The following is a 24,845-nucleotide window of genomic DNA, read 5'->3' on the forward strand; positions in this document are numbered from 1 at the left end:
TTAACTATTTTATAAAGTACATTTTATTCCATTTTGAAACATTAAATCAACATAATTTTTTAAGGGATAGTTCACACAAAAATGCTTCATGTGATTTCAGGTTCGATTTAGGCCAACTCTTTAATTAAAAATGGAAAAATATGTCATTTCTAACAACCCCAACTGTTTACTTTTGTTATACCAAGCTGGTTTGTCCTCAGTTCAAATCATATGTGCTTATGTGTTTTCATCGATACCATGTCTGCTGTGCAAACTCTTTTGTATTGCTTTGTGTAATGTTAACTTCTACAAGCCTTATGCACTGTCTTCTGGCCTTCCATCCTATTTAAATTATAGGATTTTTTTTCTCCCCAATTTGGAATGACCAATTCACAATGTGCTCTAGGTCCTTGTGGTGGGGTATGACTCACCTCAATCTGGGTGGCGGAGAATGAATCTCAGTTACCTCCGCATCTGAGACCGTCAATCCGTGCAACTTATCACGTGGCTTGTTGAGCGCTTTACCGCAGTGATGTAGTGCATGTGGAGGCTCAAGCTTTTTTCCGTGGCATCCACACACAACTCACCACGTGCCCCACCGAGAGTGAGAACCACATTATAGCGACCATGATTACCCAGCGTGACTCTAACCACCCTAGCAACCGGGCCAATTGGTTGCTTAGGAAGACTAACTGGAGTCACTCAGCACTACATTATAATACTTTAATGAAAACTGTTTATTGATTTGCTGTGTATCCAATCAATATCTGCAGTATTTGGCCAAAGTAGAGTTAGTATGGAAAAAGTTTTAGTGAACTGCATGCAACTACATAACAGATCACCATAATGGCTGCAGCAATTATCTGTAGTCATAATAGACTAACATTGTGTCATTTTAACTGTTATAGTTACTAAATATTCAGTTTTTCTTTCTGCTTAGCTGTCCTAAATTGAAGATTATGAAACAGCCACTTTTAGGGGGTTATTCAGATTTCTAGCCCCAAGTCTGTGAAATAATAATAGTTATGGCTCCCTAAGCAAGCACCTCTAATTAAAAACTCCATCCTGATGCATCACCGTTATGCAGCCAAATGCATTTAAACATCCGATAATTAAATTGCGGAACATTTGTTTCCTTGGACAAATGTTACTTAACACTCTTAAGATGGTCTAATATTAATTTCTAATGCGTGTCTCTTCCTGCAGAGACATACTGTCTGAGTAACACTACACTGGATACAAGATAGCTGAAGGTGCGCTTTGCTTTTGTTGCCATCTTAATTGATGGTGTGGCTCAGACGGGTTCTCCTGTTTCTAATTGAGTGAGGAGAACACAGCTTTGATGAAGTCTCACTACCAGCAGTGGCGTGAATCCGCCTCCTCTTTCCTCTGCAACACTCTCAGCAAAGACAGAGAAAAAGATGTTCCTTAATTACAGAGACTCTGTTCATGTCAGACACACATGGGGGAAAAAAAATCCCTCCAGCATGTTATTTGTGCATCAGTCTTTTTATTTATTTATTTATTTATTTATTAAACAAACGTTGGACATTGGGGCGTTGGATGGAAGAATTCCATGGGCATCATTTCAATTGCACAAAGCAATATTTATATTGACCCTGTTGATTAATGTAGTAGGAAAACACTACTTACAAATGACATCTCAGCTGTGTCTCAGCTGTTTCCAATAGACAGCAATGAGATTAAATGGAGAGCAAAAGGAAACATTTTCTCAAATCTCTTAGATTTTTCTCTTTAGACAAAAGCCTCAGTAATATGTCTTCTCTTGAGTTTGAGATGAGATCTCAACAGTGTCTCAAACTGTGCTCAGATTTGTCAAGATACCAAAGTCTGTAATCAAAAGTCAGATTTCAATATGAACACGTTTCTCATCAAATTCTTCTAAGACTAAATTATCTGAGCCACACTTGCCATTTTAAGGGAGCATTCCAGGTTCAAAACAAGTTAAGCTCAATTGACATTTGTGGCATGAGGTTGATTACGACAAGAACTCATTTCAACTCCTTTTCAGAAATCAAGTTAGCAGTCGAGGCAGAAATGTGAAGCTCTTAATTTTATAAAGGCACTTACAGTAATTATTCTTTTAAAACGTGTATTATTTGAGCTGTAAAATTAAAGTTTTTATGGTAGTTTTAGTGTTTATGGCCTTATGTCATGGCAACAAAGTTGTAAAATTGGATGTAACTTTACATAGAAAAGGAAAGCAAGCGATTTTTAAATCATGTTAACACATTTTGTTTATGTTATTCGGATATAGTTTTGAAACAGTGAGTATTTTAATGTTTAAGGATTGGCCCCATTGACTTCTATTGTAAATGCCTGTAACCCAGATTTTAGCATTTTTTTTTTAAGAAAATAAATCTTTAAGTCAAAATAATTTTTGTGATAATCAAAATTATATCAAATAATGCTGTTGATTGAGCTTAACTTGTATTGAACCCTGAATATTCCTTTAAGCATATAGTCTGTACACTCACTGTAGGATAACTATTGTCTCAATTGTTCCTTTTGTATTTATATTAAGTCTTAAGACAAAGTTGATACTCAAATGAAACTGAGAACTCCCATTTTGTCTCCTGAGCTACCACTAAGCAATATACCCATCCTCTCGGTAGGCATTTTGTAAAACTTTTTCAAAACTATTCACATTCTTTGCATCAAGCATAAAGGGAACATCAAAAATGTTCCATTTCCCCATAGCATAAATGTCACATAGGCTGAAATGCACAGATATTGAGTCACCATCTAAAACTCTTGAGAGGAAAGTAGCTACAGTAAAGGAAGATGAGACCATGTGCTGGCTATCAAGGGACCTCAGCCAAGAAAATGACAGCCACATTCCCTAAAGCCTTGGGGAATTAATTGGGAACTGTGTAGAACACTTCCTTCAAAAGCCATTGGTAAATGTCTTGTGGATTTTGAGTGCCAACTTCTTCACTTTTAGGATCTATAAGAATCAGATTTGAAACAAGGGCATCTAAACTTCTGAGTAAACAGTTCAGTAAACTGAGAAAGTCTAGTGGATGCTGGTAAATTCCTTTAAGCAATATTCATTTGCCATGAGTTCATTTAACAGGCAATGGAGCTGCTAACAAGTCATTTATTACCGCAGCTCAATCAACGTGACTGCAGAGTGTATCCAAATGAATAAGCAAAGACTTGGGATGTGAGGGGCAACTTCGGTTGCAATTTGGTGTTTTTTTAGCGAAAGCTGTTGATAGAGGTAACAAATGCTTCTCTTTCATACGCAAGCTCTCATTAAGGAGTTCTTATCTAATGCTATTTTTACAACACGCAGACTTCATCTTAATTTAGGAAGGGAAAATACAAGTACCCAGTGAATATGCATGAGTGAGCACTGTGAAATATACCACAACAAAAAGTATTTTGATGATCTCTGGCCTTGGATGAACCAAATTAGTGTAAGAGTGGCACACTGCTTTTATGAGTCATCTGATCTGGCATTGGACGCATTCTTATGCTTAAATTAAATAGGCATTACTGCTGGCACACCATTTGTTATATTGATTTCTAGGTAACTATTGTTGACCAAGAACATTTTAGCAAACAGTTACAGGACAAGAGTGTGTAGAGAACAAAAGCTTTCTCATGTGGGTCAATTAAAAGAAAAGTAATTAAAATTAATTCTAAACTAAGCAAAGACTAATTGAAATGGCAAAGATGTAGATAAACAGTAGTTTTTGGTAGAATTTGTTGGTGACAAATAGAGGTAACAATTACAGATTACAAATGTGTACTGGTCGGCACTGCACTGTCTCTCACTGTGCCTATTGTCCTGTTCCTTTTAGTAATTTATTGTACTGTCCCATACTTAATTGCACATGCTTGCACGTGCACTTTATGTAGAAATGTTATTTAGTCTGTGTAGTCTCATGTGGTTCTGTGTTTGTCCTATGTTGTTTTCATGTAGCACCATGGTCCTGAAGGAACGTTGTCTCGTTTCGCTGTTTACTGTACTAACTGTATATGGTTGAACGACAATAAAAACCACTTGACTTGACTTGACTTGACCACAAGACCAAAATGCCATTAATACAGCAAAATAATTGGTAACAGAAGCATGACCAATACATAAAAAAATATAGTTTTGATTGTAGAGGTGTATTTATAAACAATGTGATTTCACCTTTGACACAGTATGATTTTAAGGAAATAATTGATGCACAAACTTGTGATTAAATCTCAGCTGTTTTCAATTTGCTTATTTAATGCAGTTTGCATCATGTACAAAAACAAAACTCTGAATATAGTTGCTCGCTTCAGCTACATATGTTACTTATTTTAGAAGATTTCATTTGTCATCAGTATACCTACTGTAAATGTAAACAAAAAACGTTTAAGAAGAAAATTTGAAAATTTCTTCACAAATGATATTAATTCACAAGGAAATAATTTCAGTTCCTGTTAAGAGCTTACTGTCAATGCCCTTTGTTACCATTATTTATACCCAGAATTATTAATTGACATCATTCATATCATTTGCCATAAATTTAAGAAAAATAATTTCCTTGACCTGCAGTCTACAAACCATATAAAATAAAAATAAATGTCTGCAATATTACAGGCAAGGACTGTGCGAGAACAAATTTTCCTACAGTATTTACTCATTACACAAATCACTATGTAGCCTCATAATGCGTTACTAAAATATTCAAATCTTATTAGATGTTCTGTCAAACATGCCATTGAACATGTATGGCCATCTTCATCTCTAAATAATTCACTACTGCCAACTAGTGTTACAGAGTGACTCTCGAGGTACAGATTTCTGCAATTATATAAACATCAGCCAAGAAAAATAAGTTTTTTTTTTTTTTTTTAATATATATTAGTACTTTGCATCCAACAAAAACGCTGTATTAATTTGTAAAATGAAAATCTTCTACAGGTATATAGCCTTTACCATAGGCTATACAGTACATTTCTTATAGACCACATATATTATGTTGCAAATCTCTAGCAAAATGACATCAGTGCTTTCAGATATGATTTCACCAGAATATCAGGCACACCACACCATTAATCACAGAAAAACAGATTTAAAAGAAGAGACTTTGGCCTGCCTATTAAACTTTCTCTTGATTCCCTTCTTTTATGCAGCCAGTCAGACATTCTCCCAGACTGACAAAGCAGACACATACACACATCACTCTCTCAGCATTATTTAATTAAGTCCGTGCCTATCTTCACCTACATGCTTTTCATTCACTGCTGCCTCTCTCACAAAATACGAGGTGTCAAACCAGCAGGCTAGCGTGCTATTCTGCATGTCAGTCTTCAATCTCTGGAAGGTCAGCTTGTTGTTCTTGCAGTAGAGTGGATGGGTGGGGGTGGCAATCATAGTCATATCACATTCACACTGAGACGCTTTCTCCATCTGAAGGAATGCTGTTTATCTCCAACAGCTCACCAATATAACATCCTTTATTGTGGAAGTCGTGTCAAATAATGGCATTATTATGACTATATAATGAATGCATTGTGCATTGTTGATGACTGATGGGAGTTTGGTTGACTGTAATCTTGGATCTCAGGCTCAAGCCAGATGTGATATGGTGGGGTCCAAAAATCTAAGACTGTATTAGATATTTCAGTTTTAAAATGTATACAAATTTAAATGTTTCGGATTTTGAAAAAAATTCACTCATTTTGTGTTGCTGATAATATAATGTGACATTAAAAAAATACGAATAAAAAAATAAATAAAAAAAAAACAATTATACAAATTCAAAATAGAAGCATTTTCAATAGTAGCCTCAGACTTTTGGACTCCACTGTAGATGATAACCTGTAATGTAGCCTATGTAACAAAATTCAAAGGGTCATCCAGATGTCCGACCTTTATGTAAATATAGTGTTATTAAATTTTTACTTCCAACACCCATAATTTACATAATCATTTCTGATTAAATCCATGAAGACTTCAAGTAATTAAGGATTGTTTTTTTTTATTATTTGTATATTTTTTTACATTGAAGGCCTGGTTATGAGCATCAGACTTTGATTTTGTGTCTCTCTGATGGTTATGTGTTTCATCTCATAAAATCTAATTTTCATCTCATTGCTTGATGGCACTTCAATCAGCTTTTTACTACAGTAAACTGACCCCAAAAATCACACTTCACACTAGCAATGAATACAACACCATGCAGAATCCCCCAAAAACATATATAGACACTTAAGCCACATTATTTGTAAAATTCTAATTTTTTGCAATCACTTTTAACCAACTGGACCCAATATCATTTTTAGTGGATGTATGAAATCAATTACCGTAAAGTTCACAGAGAAATCACAGCAAATGTGCTACTAAGTGTCCACATTATCTACATTTTGACCAGTATATCTATTGTTTCATCATTTCCATTCAAACTTCTTTTTGAGAAGACATTTGTGATATTTTACTTGTGAAATGTGCTTGTCCTATCTTTCTTTATAAAACAAATGCCACTAGTTTTGATATTTTGTTACCTGAAGAAATTACTTCATACATTTTGAAGTGTAGCTTAAATAGAAGTATAGCAAACATCAGAGCAATTGTATGATGCTTCTTCATAAGTCATTATCTATACTCTATGTCATTATTAGAGTATATAATACTAGAGTAATGTATTAGAGTAATACATTCAATTTAGATACTTTATTAGTAAAAATAAAGTACCTTCAACCAGCATCAGAAAGTAAATACTGTATCGTGTACCTTTGTCGTCTTTAAACAGTCTTCAGAACACAAATAGAATGTGTTTGAATTGTGTTTGTGCAACATTTGCAATGTAGATTATAGTAAGCTCAATGAATCTTTCAGAGAATGAAAGTGTTGGAGTGTTTGTTTTCAAATTCTAGTTTACATTAAAACTGTGTACACAAGTGAATTGAAAAGTGTAAATACAAAAGCCAGAGAGGAAGACAAAACCGCAGAGGGTGACTTACGGTCATTACACTGCGTTCCCGTATAGGAGGTCATTGAGCAGTCACAGGTGTAGTTCTCCCATTGCTGGATGCAGATCCCCATGTTGGCACAGGAGTCTTCTTGGCATGTAGTGCTAGGACCTATGGTATCAAAGCAGAGCAATGTAATACTAGGGGGCAAACGTGCTGCCATGCTGCCAGGTGCCATGCAGGTGTGTATATCAGTATTCATGCAGTTTGGGTTAGTAGAGGTACTCAAAAGACATCCCGAAAGCTGTTGAACAAACTGAGACATAGCATTCCCTATAAGATTAGATTTTAGTAATATATTCAGGGCAGAGAACGTCATACTGAAGACATATTCAACATTGCTTGTTTCAACAGTAGATTCATGGGGCCAAGCATGAACTTTCTCACATCTGCACAGAGGAACAAAGGTCAATGACAACATTTAATAGCAAGATGTGTACATAGTCGAGTATGTACTGTTGTTGCAAATGTTAAGACCAATAAGTGAACACACCAACCACGTGCAATAGTTTTCAGAGTGTGCCAAACACATCTTGTTGTTTGGCACACTTGGGTTCTTTTTGTGGGAATGCAGCAACAACAATAGAGCTCATTGCCCAATTCAGAGCAAAGGAGCAACAGCATTCCCCCTGAATTAACCATGTAAACAAGATAACTGCAAATAAACTGGGTTGAGTGCATTTTTCTTGTGAAATACAACAGGAGGCTAAACACAAACAAACTTTAGTTTACAGAAAGGAAAATTAGAAGTGCATTTATTGCGCAACGCAAAGTGCAACTTCAATACCATTGAAAGGTTCATAAAATGATTCACCCCAAACTATTTACGATTATAAATATAAATATATGATATCAAATGGGAAGCCTTCAGGAAAAATAAATAAATAAATAAGATAGGACCATTTCTTTCAGAAAGACCCATGCTCATATTTAGTGCATTAGCACTCTTATTGGTTTGACATTTTTCAAAAATTTTGATCTTAAAAAAAATCAGAGCCAAAACTATTCAAGACCCTCATGACAGCTCATAATAATTGGCTGGAGATCAGAAATCAGAAGATATCATATGACTTGGTTCCAACCAATAAACAAACCAAATTTCAAATTGATACAGGCATCAAATTTTAGCTATCCTCCAATCCAAAACTTTTTTAGCTATCCTCCAATCCAAAACTTTATTTTAAGAAAATAAACATCTGTGAACACATCTGGTTACTAATTACATTTTTAGTTATGCAATACAAATAATGAATGTCTATAATCTGTACTGTGCTCTCATCGTCTCATTTCAAACTCCAATGTTTTCTGTCTTCTGTGGTCAAAATTACAATTAGGTTTAGGGTTCGGGTAAGGCATAAGACTTCACGGTTAAGCTATGAAAGAGTGGTGGTGGCGTAGTGGGCTAAACCACATAACTGGTAATCAGAAGGTCACTGGTTCGATCCCCACGGCCACCACCATTGTGACCTTGAGCAAGGCACCGGGGGGATTGTCCCTGTACTAAGTGCGCTGTAAGTCACTTTGGATAAAAGCGTCTGCCAAATGCATAAATGTAAGCTTAGATTTTAGGTTAGGGCTTAAATGTAGGAAAAATCACAATAATATTCTTAGTTGGTTTGTTTATTTTTCTCTAAGGGAGACAAAATTGTACGCTTTTTTACAAGCCAACTTGTACAATTTCTTACGATTTTGCCATCTCATACTATTATTACAACTTGTCATGAGACTGGGCAGTCAATATCACATCTTTTTAAGTTAAAGTGCTCCGTGGAGATTTAATACAAATATGGTAGTGTGCTGGCATCTCTTTTAGTTGCGTGTTCACGCCTATCCTGTTCATTATTTTTCTAATCAAATTACTGATCAGTGCATCTAAAGGCAGACAAGAAGCAACCCAGGGTAAATTTTTAATGGACTCTACCGAGGCATTTTCATTCTTTCTCAGCACAATTTTGTTAGCATAAAAAAGAAAAAGAAAAAAAAAAAAGAGTAGATACAGCAAAACAAGACACGGGGACTTAATTATACAGGAGGGCTGCATGTATTATTAATGTAGACTCTCAGTTGCAATCATTACTTTTCTCTTCTCACTTTCAAGTCTCACGACCTTCACTTATACGGCTGTCGTCTTTTAGAAGAAGTGAACCATTTTATACCAAGACATTGTTACAGTGAACCAGCTAGTGTCCGCTTTATGTCTGGGTGTTGAAAGAAGGAAAAAACAAAAACAAAAACAAAAAACAAACCAACACAAGACAAACAGCAGCTTTCAGTCGAGCTCAGAATGGAATTTAACCTTATGTACCTTGTAGATCTGCTTTCGTGAAACCAACTTTGTTAGGCAAGAAACAGAAAAGTGAAAACAATCAAACAGGTAAGAAGGTGGTTGATGGCTTCTGTTAATAAAGCAATCGCTTTACTAACGGGACATGCTTTTACCATTCTTAGGAAGGGTTTGCACTCTTTGAGTTAAAGTACAGTGAGTTAGAAATAATAGTAATAAAATCAATGATCTGATTTTGAATGGCTGTGTAGAAAAAGTGTGATATGAAAGTCTGACTTTGTCATAGATGCTAAACAAATAAAATGAAATAAATGAAATGCTGCATGATAAACATGTTTGATTGTGCCAAAATACAATATCCCATAGGCATGCAGTCTAATTTTGCAATGCAATCTTACAGTTTAAATGTAATTAGTAAAGAAGCATGCAGAAAACATTTCATTAACACATAGTCTATGCATAAGTCAACATTTCATTGCCCTAACAGATAAATAATGTTAAAATTACTTTCAGATGCTCATTATGAATGTGATAATAAGGTGATTCTTTATATAAATCATAAATAAATAATAATAATAATAATAATAATAATAAAACTTATGTGAAGCAAGCAGTTAGGGGTGACATATCATGCATGATCTTGCATTCTGTAAAACACAATGTTCCCCTGCATTTCTGCAGCATGTATCGAGCTCTTGCCTTCCTAAGCACAGGTGCATCATTGCCATCTGGTGGATGAAAAGCTCCATTACAACATAAGGGCGCATTCATTACGATTTGAAACGGCAGATATTCTGTTGCCATTGTTTAGCCATTCCACACAAGGCCTACAGTTGTACTGTGCACATACAGAGAAATGTTTTCATGCTTCTCTGTGAACATTAAAACCTACTCACGTTCACTTTTGGATGCTTTGCAGGAGAGATAAATGTAAACACACACGCACGCACACACACACGCACGCACACACACACAAAGTTGTTCTATTCATGTATGAAATGAGGAACTGAATTTAGATGGTGCTGGATATGTCACTATATGTCTATAAAATATGACAGCCTACACAATAAGATGCTGGCGCTGAATAATACATTTGTAAGTTGCCAGACAAATCTATAAGGCATCTATAAGCTTTTTGTATAGAGTGTAAATTAAGCAAGGGTGATACAGAATAAAATGTAAAAAGGTGATGAATGTCATAGACTGATAGCAGGCCTGTTGGATCTTCCTAACACTTATTTTACACTTATTATATATAATTATAACATTTTTATTATAGCTTAATAGCTCAACCGACAGCATTTGTGGCATATTGTTAATTACTTTTTAATTTTTTTATTTTAAGTTTACCGGTTACTGTTCTAGGCAGATGGACTTCTGAATGTTGTTGTAGAGATATGTTTCCGGTGGGTGGAATTTGCTCTATGTAAACAGCACTTTTTTTGGATAATTACAACTAATCAAAAGTTTTAACAAATGACTAAATACTTCTGATCTTAAAAATACTTTGATCTACTGTACAGGTTTATGCTTACATGCTTGACATTATTTTTGTAGACAAGTATAAATTGTATATACTGTAAAGTAAATGCTGCTCAATGAGTTTTTTGAGAGAATGCCCAGAATGTGATGAGCTTATTCTAGACAGTTTAGTTTTTGTATTTCTTTTTTTAATTGGCAAAACTTTACAGTTAGGTTCCTTTTGTTAACATTAATTAACAACATTATTATGAACTAACAATGAACATAATGTTACAGCATTTATTAATCTTAGTTAATGTTAATTTCAACATTTACTTATACATTTTTAAATCAAAATTTGTATTTTTTGACATTAGTTAATGAACAATTATATTGTTTATAAACAAACTTAATAAATACTGTAAACAATATATTGTTAATTGTTTGTTCATGATACCTAATTTATTAACTAATGATAACCAATGGAACCTTATTGTAAAGTGTTACCATTCAATTAGAAGTAATTCCCATACTTCCATTTGTGTAAATTCATTATTTCATATTATATTCACATTTTCTGTGGTAACTGACATTTTGCAGATGCTGTTGATAGAACTGGTTTTTAGCCAGTAACATTCCTTTTACAGTGTAGCAGAGCAGCTATTTTGATGTGAATGTACAGAAATCACATCTTAATGAATCCAGGCATAAAAGTCTCAAACTTCTGAAAGTTGTATTTTATTTTATTACAAACTGTGATATTTTAAACAGCTTGCTTTAAATTGTGCCTTGATCACTGTAAATAGGCTATTTGCATACTTTGACGTCAAAGCAGTAAATTTGCATTACTTTCAAGGAAAGATTCGTTTTCACATATGGTATATTAAGGCCTGGTGTTTTTATTTATTTTTTTGTTTGCACAGTTTTTAGGTCACAGATGTATATTTACCATAACAAGCATATGTTAAAAGGCTTCCATAATCTCACACAATGGAGTCAAGCAACAAAACATGAAGATGATACAACAAAACACCAAACAAATTCAATTGATACAATTTTATTCTTAAACTGGTTCAACAAAGTAACATGTACTCAACATAAATTGAGACTTTTGAGAAATCACTGAAAAGACAACATTAACATGTGATGAATGTTATGTTATGATGGACAATTCATTTTGCGATGAATAGACAGGTCATAGAAATGTTCATACACAAAGTTTTACTAAAACAAGACATTTCTATATTAAATAAAATAAAGTATAACACAACACTGAGAACAAAAAAGTGAAACAGAAAAAACTCCCAAGCCTATACAACATATAAATGTACAGAAAACAACGATATTAGCATGCACTATGGCAGAGATTTCATCTACAAAAGAAAATGGATATTAGCAATGAACAAGTGAAGGGAAATTATTGTGTGGATTTCAGGTGATCCATGCTCTGATCTTTTGAATATGTTTGGCATTTAACATACAATCATTTGCTCGGATTGAAGCTTTGACGATGGTTAGCTTTAGGACCTTGCGGTCACTATATTATTGAAGACTGTACTTTCAATTTATTGACACCCAACTGTCATTAAAATATCAAATTGATAACATTATGCATGTTTAAAGGAAGATTCCAGGTTCAATTCAAGTTAAGCTCAATCAACAACATTACAATTGAATATAACTTTACACAGAAGGTTTGTAGGCGATTGTATCACACCACAATCACGTTAACACACATATTGTTTACGTCTTGTGGATATACCTCTGAAACAGTGAGCATTTTAACATTTACAGATTGGCCCCATTCACTTCCATTGTAAGTGCCTCATTATACAAAAAAAACAAACCTCTATTTTTGCTTCCTTTTTTCTTTTTTTCTTTTTGTTAACGAAAAGGAGGGATTTTTGTTTCTTTTTTTTTTTTTTTTTGGTATCTGACATTATTCCACAAATGCTGTTCATTGAGATTAACTTGTATTGAACCCAGAATATTCCTTAAACTCCAATTATGTAAATCTCATTTTTCTAATTAAAAAGAATTTCTTTTACAAGTAAACTCTGCATTTAAAAATGTAATTTAAGCAACATTCACATAACACATTCTCCATAATTACCCAATAGCTGCGATTTTTTCTTTTTTCTTTTTCATGATCTACAGTCATAAGCACATCAGATCAAATGATGTTCTGAGATTCAAGAGTTCCTTCTTGATTCAGAAATACTGCTAGGTAAATATTCTTTCTTAAAGTACGTTTGTAACAATGTCATACTAATTGATAAAAGTAACAACTTGGCTGATCCTAGCATGACCAATGTGGCCAATAACATTAATAAGCAGCCAATAGGTTTAACAGAGAGCTGGCTGAGCGAGTGATGTGACAAGCAAGGTGAGAATGATGGTGTGATGGGTCAGTGAGGTGGAGATAGAACTACTGTTTGCATTCATGAGAAAGAACGGGTTCCTTGAGCTAGAGTTGTAATAGGGTGTACCTTCACATCCTCGCTCGATCTGTCCGCTGCGGAACAGAGCATCGTTTATGAGGTCAGGAAGGCGACCGTTCAGGTCCACAGATGCCAAACAACCCTTGAAGCCATCCCTGGAGGCTACCAGTTTTGGCAGGTTGTTGTACATGTTGGTTCCCAATCCAGCAATATAGAGGTCGCCTATGAAGAATGCAGGTTAAATAGATCCCGTAGTGTTCACATCATGGTAACTTTTCTTCTGATTGAGGATATGAAGGTATATGAATTTTAGGTGGTTCACGTACCTTTTAAGTCCAGATTTTTTGCACCGTTGACAACTTGGCTCACTGCCTTGGCATCTACTTTCAGGGTGTGAACGTTACTGTTGTCTCTAGTGATGACAACGTTATGCCACTGGTTGTCATGGAGAGCTCTTTCACTGTTGCCTTTGATTACATTGGGGCCATTGCCAAGATCAAACACATAATGTATGTACCTGTAAGACAAAATAGTGTAAGATCAGCTTACTAGGAGTGTCTGATTACAAAGCTTACATTATATTCCATAACTGTCCTCTCAGACCTTTAGATGTGTATTAATAAGATGACTCAATCACTTCAATTGCAGTTACATGCACATTTCTAATTGTGCAACCGTCTACATCTCTCTGTCCAAGTATATCAAGTATACAAAAAAACTGTATAACTGAGTTAGCACATCTTTCATCAACAGGCTTACCCTTTCACCAGCTCTACAGCGATGAAATCGCTTCCATCCCCACTGTTGAAGAGGATGAATCCATCTTGAGAGGTAGTTTTGAACTGGAAGAAAAGGTGCATGGATGTGTAAGCCTGCAAGGTGGCTAGACTCAGGTAACTGCTCTTGGATTTGAACGTCACGGGGTCTGCGATGATGGAGCGCATGCCGAAACGTGCATTGAGCTCGCAGTAATCAATGTCACCATTTTTGCACTGGTCGATGTAGAGCATGCCATTGAATTTGAGGCTCTGAAGGTGACCAATGAAGCTGGAGGGAATCATGGAGATGAAACGGCGCTCTGTCATCACACCCGTCTCAATGTTGTGGAACTCTAACCGGGTATGGTCGCCCACCATCTGACCTACAAGCCACAACAAGTTGGGATGGAAAACAAGAAAAAATTGCTACTATACTATATCCTCAAAGAATAGTATACTGCTGTTCAGCAATACAACTGTCAAATAAGAAATCCTTTTGACAAGCAGCAAGTCAATTAATTTTCTAAGAGCTACTCAAGACAGGCACCTCAACTACTGGGTACACAGGGTGAGTCCAACATTATGTCAAAGCAATTATGAACCTGACGTAATTAAGGATTTTATTAAAATTAAACATTAAAGTATGGTCCATAACTTTTTACTGAGACTATGGGTTTATGTACCATTTTCCCTCAATTTATCAAAACCACACACCCTATATCAGCAGAATACTACACAAATGTATATTTTTGACTAAATCCACCATTATTAATTTTTTTCTAGATGCAGAATTTTTCAAAACACAATATAGATGTTTCGGTTTCTTGAAATGAGTCCTTTTAAAGTTTTATTAATACACAAATAATCAATAGATGCTCACATAAAATAACCAATCACCATTCACTGAGAAACTTGTCTTTCCGACTGAAAATCAATGATAGTACCTTCTGCTACGTCATCGTCAACCATTAGCTTGTAGCTTTTGCCCCTCCGGATCACACGCACAGTATGCCATTCATTATCATTGAGCTTTTGGCCGGCATACAGTGTTTCTGGTCCTTTGCCTGAGAACGATGGTCATGAAACATTAATGGCAATCTGAATTGTCTCTGACCAAACCTTTGCTTTCATTGTATAAAAGTGAAAAATAAAAATTACGAAGATTAGAAAAATGCTGCCAGCTATGCAAATCATATTTATCAATCCCTAAAACGAATTAAGTTCAGTTGCTTACCTGTACTCTAAAAAAAAGTTTGTTAGGTAACTTTACAAATGTTCTTTATATGGTAACATCTCAATTAATGGGTTTGTTTGAAGGTAAAACATTTAGTAATATGACTGAATCATCCTGACTACATAAGAGTAAACCAACTAAAGTGATTATTTAGGGGCAGATCACGTAAAAATATTTTTTTAAGGTAAGAACTTCAAGTTTTTACTTTTTAAAGTGTATATCTGGTATTGTATCTCTATATAAAAATGGAAAGCAGAGGTTTGGTTCAGATATTTTTGAATTAAACAAAAACATAATGTTAAATTAATTCAGTGTGTTCTCTTTGTCTTTCTGTCTATTATTTCTAAGCTCATCCCTGAGATAAAATGGCTTTTACTCATAAAAGGTCTTAGGGCCGCTCAAGGGCAGAGTGGATAATAGTCGCATATGCTAATGTCTAAACGTCATGGTTACTGTTGTAACCTCCATTCCCCAAGGGAAGGAACGAGAAGTTGTGTCAAATGAAGTGACACAAGGGGTATTCCTGGGACGCCAAACATACCTGTGAACCTGAGAAAAGGCCAATGTGAAGTTGGCAGACAGAATTTGCATGCCCCGCCCCGGACATACAGGTATAAATGGAAGCGGGGCAGCGAGTGCCAGTCAGGATTTTGCACCGAGGAGCCGAAAATAAGGTACGGCCGTTTACAGTGGTAGGTCTAGTGCTGTGGCAGGAGGGACACAACGTATCGCTCCTTCCCTCAGGGAACGGAGGTTACAACAGTAACCATGACGTTCCCCTTCTGTCACTCACTCGACGTTGTGTCGAATGAAGTGACACAAGGGGTCCCATATAAAAACGCCACACACTGATTGTGTTACGTGAACTGCCGTGACAGGTGCAAGCAGGCTACTGCATACTAGAGGCAACTGTGTCGGCTGCACGTAGCCCTCAAAAGAGGTGTCACATACAGACCTTAGGTTCCCCGCACCCCTGAGGGGGGGACAGGTGATACATGACTAGCATGGGATCAAGCCCAGCAGCCACGCCTCTTCTCTCACTATGTCGCATAGGATGTGAAGCGGCTGGGGCTATCTTAACCCAATGAAATGCGTCGGGGAAGGCGGTCTTTCCCGGACCTATTCTTTCAGGGGTAAAAGACCCTGCAGAGGCCACATCCTGCCCAGTCTAGTGGGAGGTAACATGTGGCAAATACACCACGAGGGTTGTGAAGCCGTATGTGGGAAATGGCGCGGTGGTAGGTCCAGCCTAATGAGGGGGGACTCTACAAGCACGGCGACACACGGGTCCGATGACAGGGGGACCGTACCGCGGGAAATACATCACGGGGAGTTTGCCTGAAAAGGAAATTAAGCCCGTGGAACCCGACCCCAGTACAGAGCACCTGTGACTCATAGTGGGTCTGGCCGCAAATTGCTCTGCCAAATTCGATGGCCAGGAGGCTAGGGAGGAGAACATCCAGGGAGCAACGCTTAGTGGCAAACCTGGGATAGAAGGCGCACTGGATCAACTTGGTGAAGGGCGCTGTGTGCAAGAGTTCTACCAGCTCGGACCTGACAAAACACGGGACGAGACCGACTCAACCCTGAGATTGTAAAATCTTGCAAAGGTATTGGGTGTTGCCCAGCCCGTTGCACTGCAGATGTCTGCTAAGGAGGTGCCATGGGCCAGTGCCCACGAGGATGCCACACTTCTCCTAGGGTGTGCTTGAACCTGCATGGGGGCTGGCACAGCCTGGGTGTGATAAGCTAAGGAAATTTCATCAACGACCCAGTGAGCTAACCTCTGTTTGGAGACGGCGTTCCCTTTCCGCCATCCGCCGAAGCAGACAAAAAGCTGCTCAGATTATCTAGAGCTCTGCGTGTAGTCCAAATAGATAAGAAAAGCACATACCGGACACAGCAACGAGAAGGCTGGATCTGCCTCCTCCCGGGGCAGCTTGCTTGCAGGCTCATGACCTGGTCCCTGAAGGGGGTCATAGGAACCTTGCGCACGTAGCCCGGTCGCAGCCTAAGGATAAAGTGAGAATGTGCCGGGCTGAACTCCAGGCAGGTGTTGCTGACAGAGAACGCATTCCCCAACCCTCTTGATGGAGGCTTACGCGATCAGGACGGCTGTCATCAGGGAGAGGGCCTTGAGCTCAACTGAATCAAGCGGCTCGAAGGGGGGTCTCTGAAGGCCCGAGAGGACCAAAGAGAGATCCCAGGAGGGGAACAGGCTTGGCCGGGGAGGGTTCAGTCTCCGGGTGCCTTTCAGCAACCTGATAATCAAGTCGTGCTTACCTAGGGACTTGCCATCTACTGCGTCGTGGTGGGAAGCGATAGCAACTACATACACCTTCAAGGTGGAGGGGGACAGCCTCCCTTCAGAACAGATAGTGGTAGATCCACTAGATCTTCTGCATCCCGTCCAGGGGCAAAACGTGGAGGTTCCAGAGGTCTGGGTGCGGGTGCGGGTGCCAGAGGCTGCCCTGTCCCTGAGAAAGAAGGTCCTTCCTCAGGGGAATTTTCAAGGGAGGTGCTGTCTCGAGGAGCGTAAGTGGGCCAGTAAGGGGCCACCAGGTTGACCCTCTGGGTGGGCCAGTAAGGGGCCACCAGGATGACCTGTTCCTTGTCCTCCCTGACTGGGCGAGCAGACCCGAAGGTGGCAGCCCACACAAGTTATCAGCATCAGACGCCGCTGTGACACTCTCCAATGCAGCGGCGATGTCGTCATCCTCAAGGGAGAATGCGAGACGCACTCATCACGAGCTCGGAAGAAAGCAAGCAAGCGTGCCAGGGGGTGGGTGGTTCTTGGGGATTTACCCAGTGAAACCGAGCCCATCGTTATCAGCAAATCACCTTCATCGCCAGCCGGGTCGTCCTCAATCCCGTGGGAAGAAGGAACGTTGCGGGGGGCGGCTGAAGTGGCTTTCTCTCGTGAGAAAAGAAAGCCGTGACCGCAATATTGCCATGGCTATGTTCTCACACTGAGAACATGAACCATTCATAAAACGCTGCCTGCGTGTGATCACAGCTCAGGCACACGAGGCAGCTTTTATGACCTTCAGAAGTGGAGAGAAATCAACCGCATACAGGAACTACACAGAGGTGGAAAGACATCTTTTTAAAAGACGTGTACTGAAAAGGACGTTCAATGCCTGCTTTGTATTGCTCTTTTATGAGTGGGAACTCAAACTCTTTTAGAGGAAATAAACTCTTTTTAGGAGGAGAAACACTCTTTCAGGCAATGAAAGCACTGTCGAAGCACCCAGGGAAGTAAACTGCACATCGTGCAGAGAGAGAGAATGCCAGCTGGAAATGCGCCGTAGATCCAACAGCAGTGCTTATTGCCAGTAAAGGTGAGTGAAACAGTGGTGAACTCAGCTTGCTGTTGCACAACCGTTTGGCTCCGAAGAAAAAATCTGACTGGCACTAGCTGCCCTGGTTCCCTTTATACCCGTATGTCCAGGGCGGGGCATGCAAATTCTGTCTGCCAACTTGACATTCGCCTTTTCTCAGGTTCAGAGGTACGTTTTGCATCCCAGGAAGACCCCTTGTGTCACTTCATTCGACACAACGTCGAGTGAGTGACAGAAGAGGAACAAATGGTTCTTTATATACAAAAATTTGTTTCTCTGCTTTTATTAGATAGGTACATCACAGACATTTAAAATAACTGAAATTAGAATCCATTGACAAAAAAGCAATATGAATCTACTGACTTAAAATTACACATGTAATTCTCTATCGACATCAAAATTGCAAGTTATATGTGGAGGAACATTGTTATGTTTTTAATGTCAGTTGTGCTTCTGTATACCCATGGTTGCCTATGATCACCATATCAAAGCGGATCTGACTAGCTACACCATAAGTCACCGATAGTAAGAAGAAAATCCTACAAGCAAAACATGCCGCTTCAGCAAGTATGTAGCATAGTGTAGATGGACCTTATTTTCTTTGTTTATTGAAATGCCTCTGAATTTAATTCATTATTGTAGACTTACTATAGTGATTTGGAGCAAGTCAAGAACTTGGTTTTAAACAAAGATTTTAATTTTTTATGTACTCAATAATAGTATTTTGCTAATTTCTAACAAAAAAAATGTAATGAAAAATATGACTTAGTGTAACTTTCATACATCTGAAAAGCTGAATATTCGAAAAGGTGAGTTCCTGTGTTCTGTTTTGGACAGCCTGATCTCACAGTGAAATCGGAAAGATTAGGATGACTTTTCTTTAGCAAATATCGGTGCATGCTGACGAAAATTTAAAACACTGAATCTAGTGGCCAAAGCAAGAAGTGTTATAGGGTGTATAGTCATATGTGAGCTCCATTTAAGTCCAGGAGAGGTCGGAAAAAGCTAGTCGTGCTGTAGAGGATGTAATACAGAGAAGAGGAATGCATAATTTATGGACTCATAAACCCAAACCTTAACCTAAACTTAAGTGGAGTAAAAATGAAATGTTAGGGGGAAAAGTGCAACCTCCGAATCACGCTCATCACTGACTATGCAAATGTGATTACTTCCTGGTTTCAACGTGGCTATAACCCAGGTCTCTCATGCTGCTGGTGAAATGCGCTGGTGGTCGAGCCATGTGGGAAGGTAAACACACTGAAACAGATGCAAAAATGTGTGGTGGAAATGCCGCATATCAGTGAGTCGGCATACTGTCGCCAATCCTAGGGTACCAGGACTTTCAGAAACAGCATGCCAGCTTACCATGTAATCATGTTGATTTTGGATTCAGCTCAGAGAGTGTTATAAATTCATGCCCTACTGCTAATGAAATGTCTCTACTCTTGGGAAATTGTGCATGCAGTGTTTCCCTCATATAGAATATTACCTTCAACACTGTAATACAGTAAGGGCCCTATTTTACATGTGATAGGGTTAAGCGCAGCACTACGCCATAATTCATAAGCCCAAAGTCAATGGTAATGCTTAGAAAATATTATTCTCGTCAGGGTTTGGATGAACTAAATTAAGTTAAATTATAAGGAAGTATTATTAATCACTTTCATTTACTGACATGCAAATCATGACTATTAATAACAGCGATTGTGTCGGCATGCAATTTTTTTCTACTGGTTGATTTTTAACAATTAATTAATTTATTGAAAAAAATATATATATGTTCCACTATATTAATAGTTTGGACATTAACTTCATTACCACCTGCTGGTAAAATCTCCAAACCGCATATGTAGGAACTGAGTTTGGACTTGTGCTGAAAACATTGGTGGTATAAAAACACCTCAGTGCAATGACCTATTTCTCAGGAAAATAGCAAATTGCATTTTGCACAGACAGCGCTAAAACATCCACTCAGCAAAATTGTAAATGTTTCACACTTCAACTACTGAACAGTTTTAAAGGTCAAATGAAAACTGTGGCCTTTGAAAACAATTGTGATATTTTTTGGGGCTACAGTATTTTCCAGATTTTAAAGTGCATGTGTCAAAGTGATCTCACAGTTCAAAAACAGTTTTGTTTTGCATGCATTTACAGTATATCCAATAATATCATAAATTCTTGCACAGACCACTGCCCTACAGGTAATAACCTGCAACTCAAAGCTTTTAAAATAAGTAGGTTTCGTAATAGATGCTTGAGAATTAATAACTATCATAAGCATGTCATATAATTAGTGTCATATTAATCTATGTTTGAGTGATGTAAAGTGTGAACTGGAGGAGGTAAAGGGATGGGATATAATATAGCATGAAGTGCAATATGATTAGCTGTGTAGCATTTGGTCAGTAGATGTTGGTACTTGGAGATGTGTTTGTTGGTTACATGTCTACTTATCGTTTACTTGATTACTTGTAATTAAGCAGACTTATGGAACATTTACATTAGGGAAAGGCTCCCTGTACACCACCATGCAGAAACAATTTGCATCCAAAGTAACTTGTAACTGTAGAGTAATTGTAAGCATATGGATCACCTGAAATCCAACTTGCAACCTTTGTATTGCCAGACCACAAGACTATTTTGGAGTTCACAAAATATAGACAACACATGTGCAAAAAGCTCTGCAATAAATGCCAAGTTCGTAAATACAAAAAAAGCCAACCTAGGCATGCAAATATTTAGATGATAACACATTTAATTGCAGTTAAATATGAAAAGCCACATTGGCAATATAAGTCAAATCAAAATTGTAGTTAGTTGTTTTATTTGTTTTGAAAAACAAAACTGCACAATGAACAAAAAAAATCAATGTTATTTATTTATTTACTATTTTTGCAAAATTGCTGAGAGAATCCAATACCTATTTATGAGTAAAAGCAGACCCCTGATTTCTCTACTAAATGTACACTGTAATGGTGATCCTAAATTAAATGTAGTATTGAAAAAGTATGTTTCTGCACCCCTTTTCTCAGAAACACAGGATATGCCTACACTGAATATAATTTTCTTTTAACATTTAACACAGTGTTTAATTCTATCTTTAATCATAGCAATCTTATATGCTTCAGTTAAAAAGTGTTTCCTTGCAAGCAATAATGACATCTGTTATTAAAATGATTGGCTGTAGTTTCACTTAAACAAAAACAACCAACCTAGTAAACATCTGAACAAACAAAGAACCAAAACATATCACATCATATCATAATAATGACCTGAAATTAATATCTACCAATATATGTCTTTTATGTGCACTGAATTCAAAATATAGGTACATAAAATATGCCTATTAATTTATTTTTGGGAATAGCATTTACTAAGTGGTGACTTTATAAGGTGTTTAAATGCAGAATCATAAACCGTAGTTGTTGTATCTCAAAAAAACTGAAAACTTGTATTAAAATAAATGATATACATATATATTTTAGCATGCACAAAACATATTGCAGATGTGTGTATGCTATGATTTACACTAAATGTTGCATTCCGGACTAAATGCAGTAACTACCTAGAACTTTAGAAGATTCCACGAACACGTTTAGAGTACACATTAAGACCTTTCTAGCCATTTCATTATTTGATGCTAATAGGTTAGGAAATAAATCCACATTATAGGTAAATTATAGATAATCAAAAAACAAGCCATTATCATTAAGTCACCACCATTTATGAATCAGTAATAACAATTTGGAGAGATTCATCAACTGACCCTTTCACTAAATGCAAACTCTCCTTGACTTAATGGAGGAAAAGGAACAAGACTCAAGACATTCCTTTCAACAAGAGAATAATTAGGAGCAAAATGAAACTTGAGTGTTAACTTACTGGAGTTACAGTTTATCCTGATACAGTCTAGATGGGGGAGAATAAGTGACAGATGAAATTGCATCCTTCAAGGTTACAGCTGCAGACATCCAAAAACACTAATTCCACCCTTCCGGGGACGTCCACATGCAAAGAAGCGGCCATTTTTATTTATTAATACAACAAAAATTGTATGTAAATTTTATGTCAAATTCTCACTGGTATGGCTGCAATTGTCAAAAATGTAGACAGACATACTGTAAATATATATATATATATATATATATATATATATATATATATATATACATACATAGGTTTGTTTTACTGATTCTTTTACACACTTAGGAATCAGCAATTTATACATTTTTAACTATGTTTAGATGATATGGGTTCAGTAGGAACCAACAAATTCTTTTAAGTTAGAAAATGGCCGCTTGGAGCTAACCAACCACAAAGATTATTCAACCCAGAGCTATTTTTTATGTCATCATGTTTTACTTATCTGTCTGATATCCTGCCCCCCATTGAAATCACACCAACTCAATAGCTAAATATGCTTTATTACATTTAGCAAGAAGTTGGTGTTGGGGCATTTTTCATTTGAAATATCAAAACAATATCCTAAATATTGATTGACTTGTTTTAAAAGAACCAAATGTGCAAATAGGGTAATTTAGTGGCTCTAAATACATAATATTATTAAATTAGACTATTAACCTGCTGTCTGATTTTGAATGGCACTCTGCTCTGGGTTGGGCTCCATGTGACTGGATTTACCATGTGTCGTCAACCGCAACAGAAAAGTGGGAGCAAACAGCCTCGATCCAATAAGCACCAGCACCATGCAGTGGCCTCTGTACCTCCAACTATATCTTCCTTTGATCTTCCACACTATACCATGCAAATGAGCCATAAATAATACCAGAGTCTCTATTTGATTGTAAAAGCATAGCTTTAGAAGTCTTAAGTGTCCGAAGAGTAAAATAATCTGGTATTTTAGAAACTAGGACAGTCCATTGCACACCTCTAATGATATACATACTGTATGTATACAGTTAATGTATGGTTTAAGGCTGCAAGGCTGTCAAATCATACAGAAGATTTCTCTGTGCATGCAGTCACAAGACATTCTCGTCTCTTTCAGGACTATAAAGTATGTTTACAGTGTTTGGGCTAAGTTTATCTCTACTATGGCTGAGCTGTCACAGATGATCACACTGTTACTGTGTTACTGTCAAACCTCAGGCTGTTTCCTGCAGTGAGGTGCAACTTATGTCACTTGTTTTAATGATGACACAGTGACCTAATGACCTGTTAGGGTCTCTCATCTCTGATCTAACAGTAATGGAGCTGGGCTGAGGATTGAGAGGTGCTACCAACTGCTGGTGAAGCTGAGAGCTCTGTTCTCGGGCTGTTTGCTGACCGGGCCGCAGGCTAAGGGCCTTTGAAGGGGTGAATACCATCTTTTGACAAAGCATGGAGAATGTGTGTCAGAGAACGGGAGGGAGAGAGGTGATGTGGTTAAAAGGAAGTGATGTAACAGAAAAGAAATACCAACCAAAACACAAATGTGATGCAGATGAACAGAGACAGAAAATGAGTTTGGAAAAGAGTTATTGAAGACATGATTAAGTAGAAAAGATGAAAATCATTAGTGTTCAGTTAACAATCAGAATGTCACAACACTTGTGTCTGTAATCATAAAAAGTAATTACTCATCTTTTTAAAAAAATCGATACCAAAGGAAAATGACCTGGTAGGCAGTGCTGTGACTGTCTCAAAGGACTTTTTGTCATCACAATGACAATGATAATGGTCAGTCTATTCAAAAGATGCACCATACATTGTGTCAATTAGGACTGGGCGGTATGACAATACTTTATGCCATGGAAAGTTAGAAATGTGTCATCTGGTTGAGATTTTGCTATTGTATACCATTATATAGAAGTATAAATATCTGCATGGCTATTAGTGGGCAGGGGCATAGTGGCAGTAGAGATTTTTCTATAGATATATTTTCACGGCTATTTGTGGGCAGGACTGCTTTACATTATTTACATGTGAAAGCAATGGAGACAAATGGAGTATTGTGAAAATACAAGTCAAGAATGAAGAACGAGTTAAGTTGTTTACTGTTGCCTGGCAACAGTAGTGTAGTCTAGGGCATACACAGGCATATGCCGTATGCCTACCTATCTTTCTTAAGATTTTGATAGGTCCACCTAAAATAAGTGATGATGTGTATGGCCACAAGTACAACGAGTAGGCTTTTGACCTGGAACTTTCAATCTCTCTAAATGTTCGGAGGATCGGGAGGTGGAAGCGCAGCTGATGGCACCGGCAAGACAGACAGTCCGACTAAGTTGATCCAACAATCAGAACGCTCATTTCAGACGTGATTGGATTTTAGCTAACCAATCATATTTTCAGTTTCTGTTAGGGGCGGGACATTTCCAGCGTCTAATGCTGATACATAAGCATCCCTGGAATAACCATAAATGT

At 37.4% G+C, this 24,845-nt stretch overlaps 1 protein-coding gene across 13 annotated transcripts in view; it reads right to left on the reverse strand.

Annotated features, from left to right (window-relative positions):
• The window catches only part of LOC127662779 (neurexin-3a-like), a 467,216-nt gene that overhangs the window by 252,236 nt on the left and 190,135 nt on the right, over positions 1-24,845 (reverse strand). For 8 of the 13 annotated variants that reach the window (XR_007972917.1, XR_007972916.1, XM_052154105.1 and 5 more), the window contains exons 11-18: positions 22,362-22,388; positions 14,849-14,968; positions 13,906-14,287; positions 13,473-13,663; positions 13,195-13,368; positions 10,141-10,155; positions 9,266-9,292; positions 6,952-7,071 (exon numbers count right to left, since the gene is read on the reverse strand). Coding sequence is in view for 10 of the 13 variants with exons in the window: in XM_052154105.1 (XP_052010065.1) it covers positions 6,952-7,071; positions 9,266-9,292; positions 10,141-10,155; positions 13,195-13,368; positions 13,473-13,663; positions 13,906-14,287; positions 14,849-14,968; positions 22,362-22,388 (1,056 nt within the window). In the remaining 3 variants the exon portion in view is untranslated. The remainder of the gene's footprint in view (positions 1-6,951; positions 7,072-9,265; positions 9,293-10,140; positions 10,156-13,194; positions 13,369-13,472; positions 13,664-13,905; positions 14,288-14,848; positions 14,969-22,361; positions 22,389-24,845) is intronic. The other 5 variants (XM_052154109.1, XM_052154106.1, XM_052154101.1 and 2 more) reach the window with 2 other exon arrangements.

This window comes from Xyrauchen texanus, chromosome 22 (genome assembly GCF_025860055.1).
Source record: "Xyrauchen texanus isolate HMW12.3.18 chromosome 22, RBS_HiC_50CHRs, whole genome shotgun sequence".
Lineage (NCBI taxonomy): Eukaryota > Metazoa > Chordata > Actinopteri > Cypriniformes > Catostomidae > Xyrauchen > Xyrauchen texanus.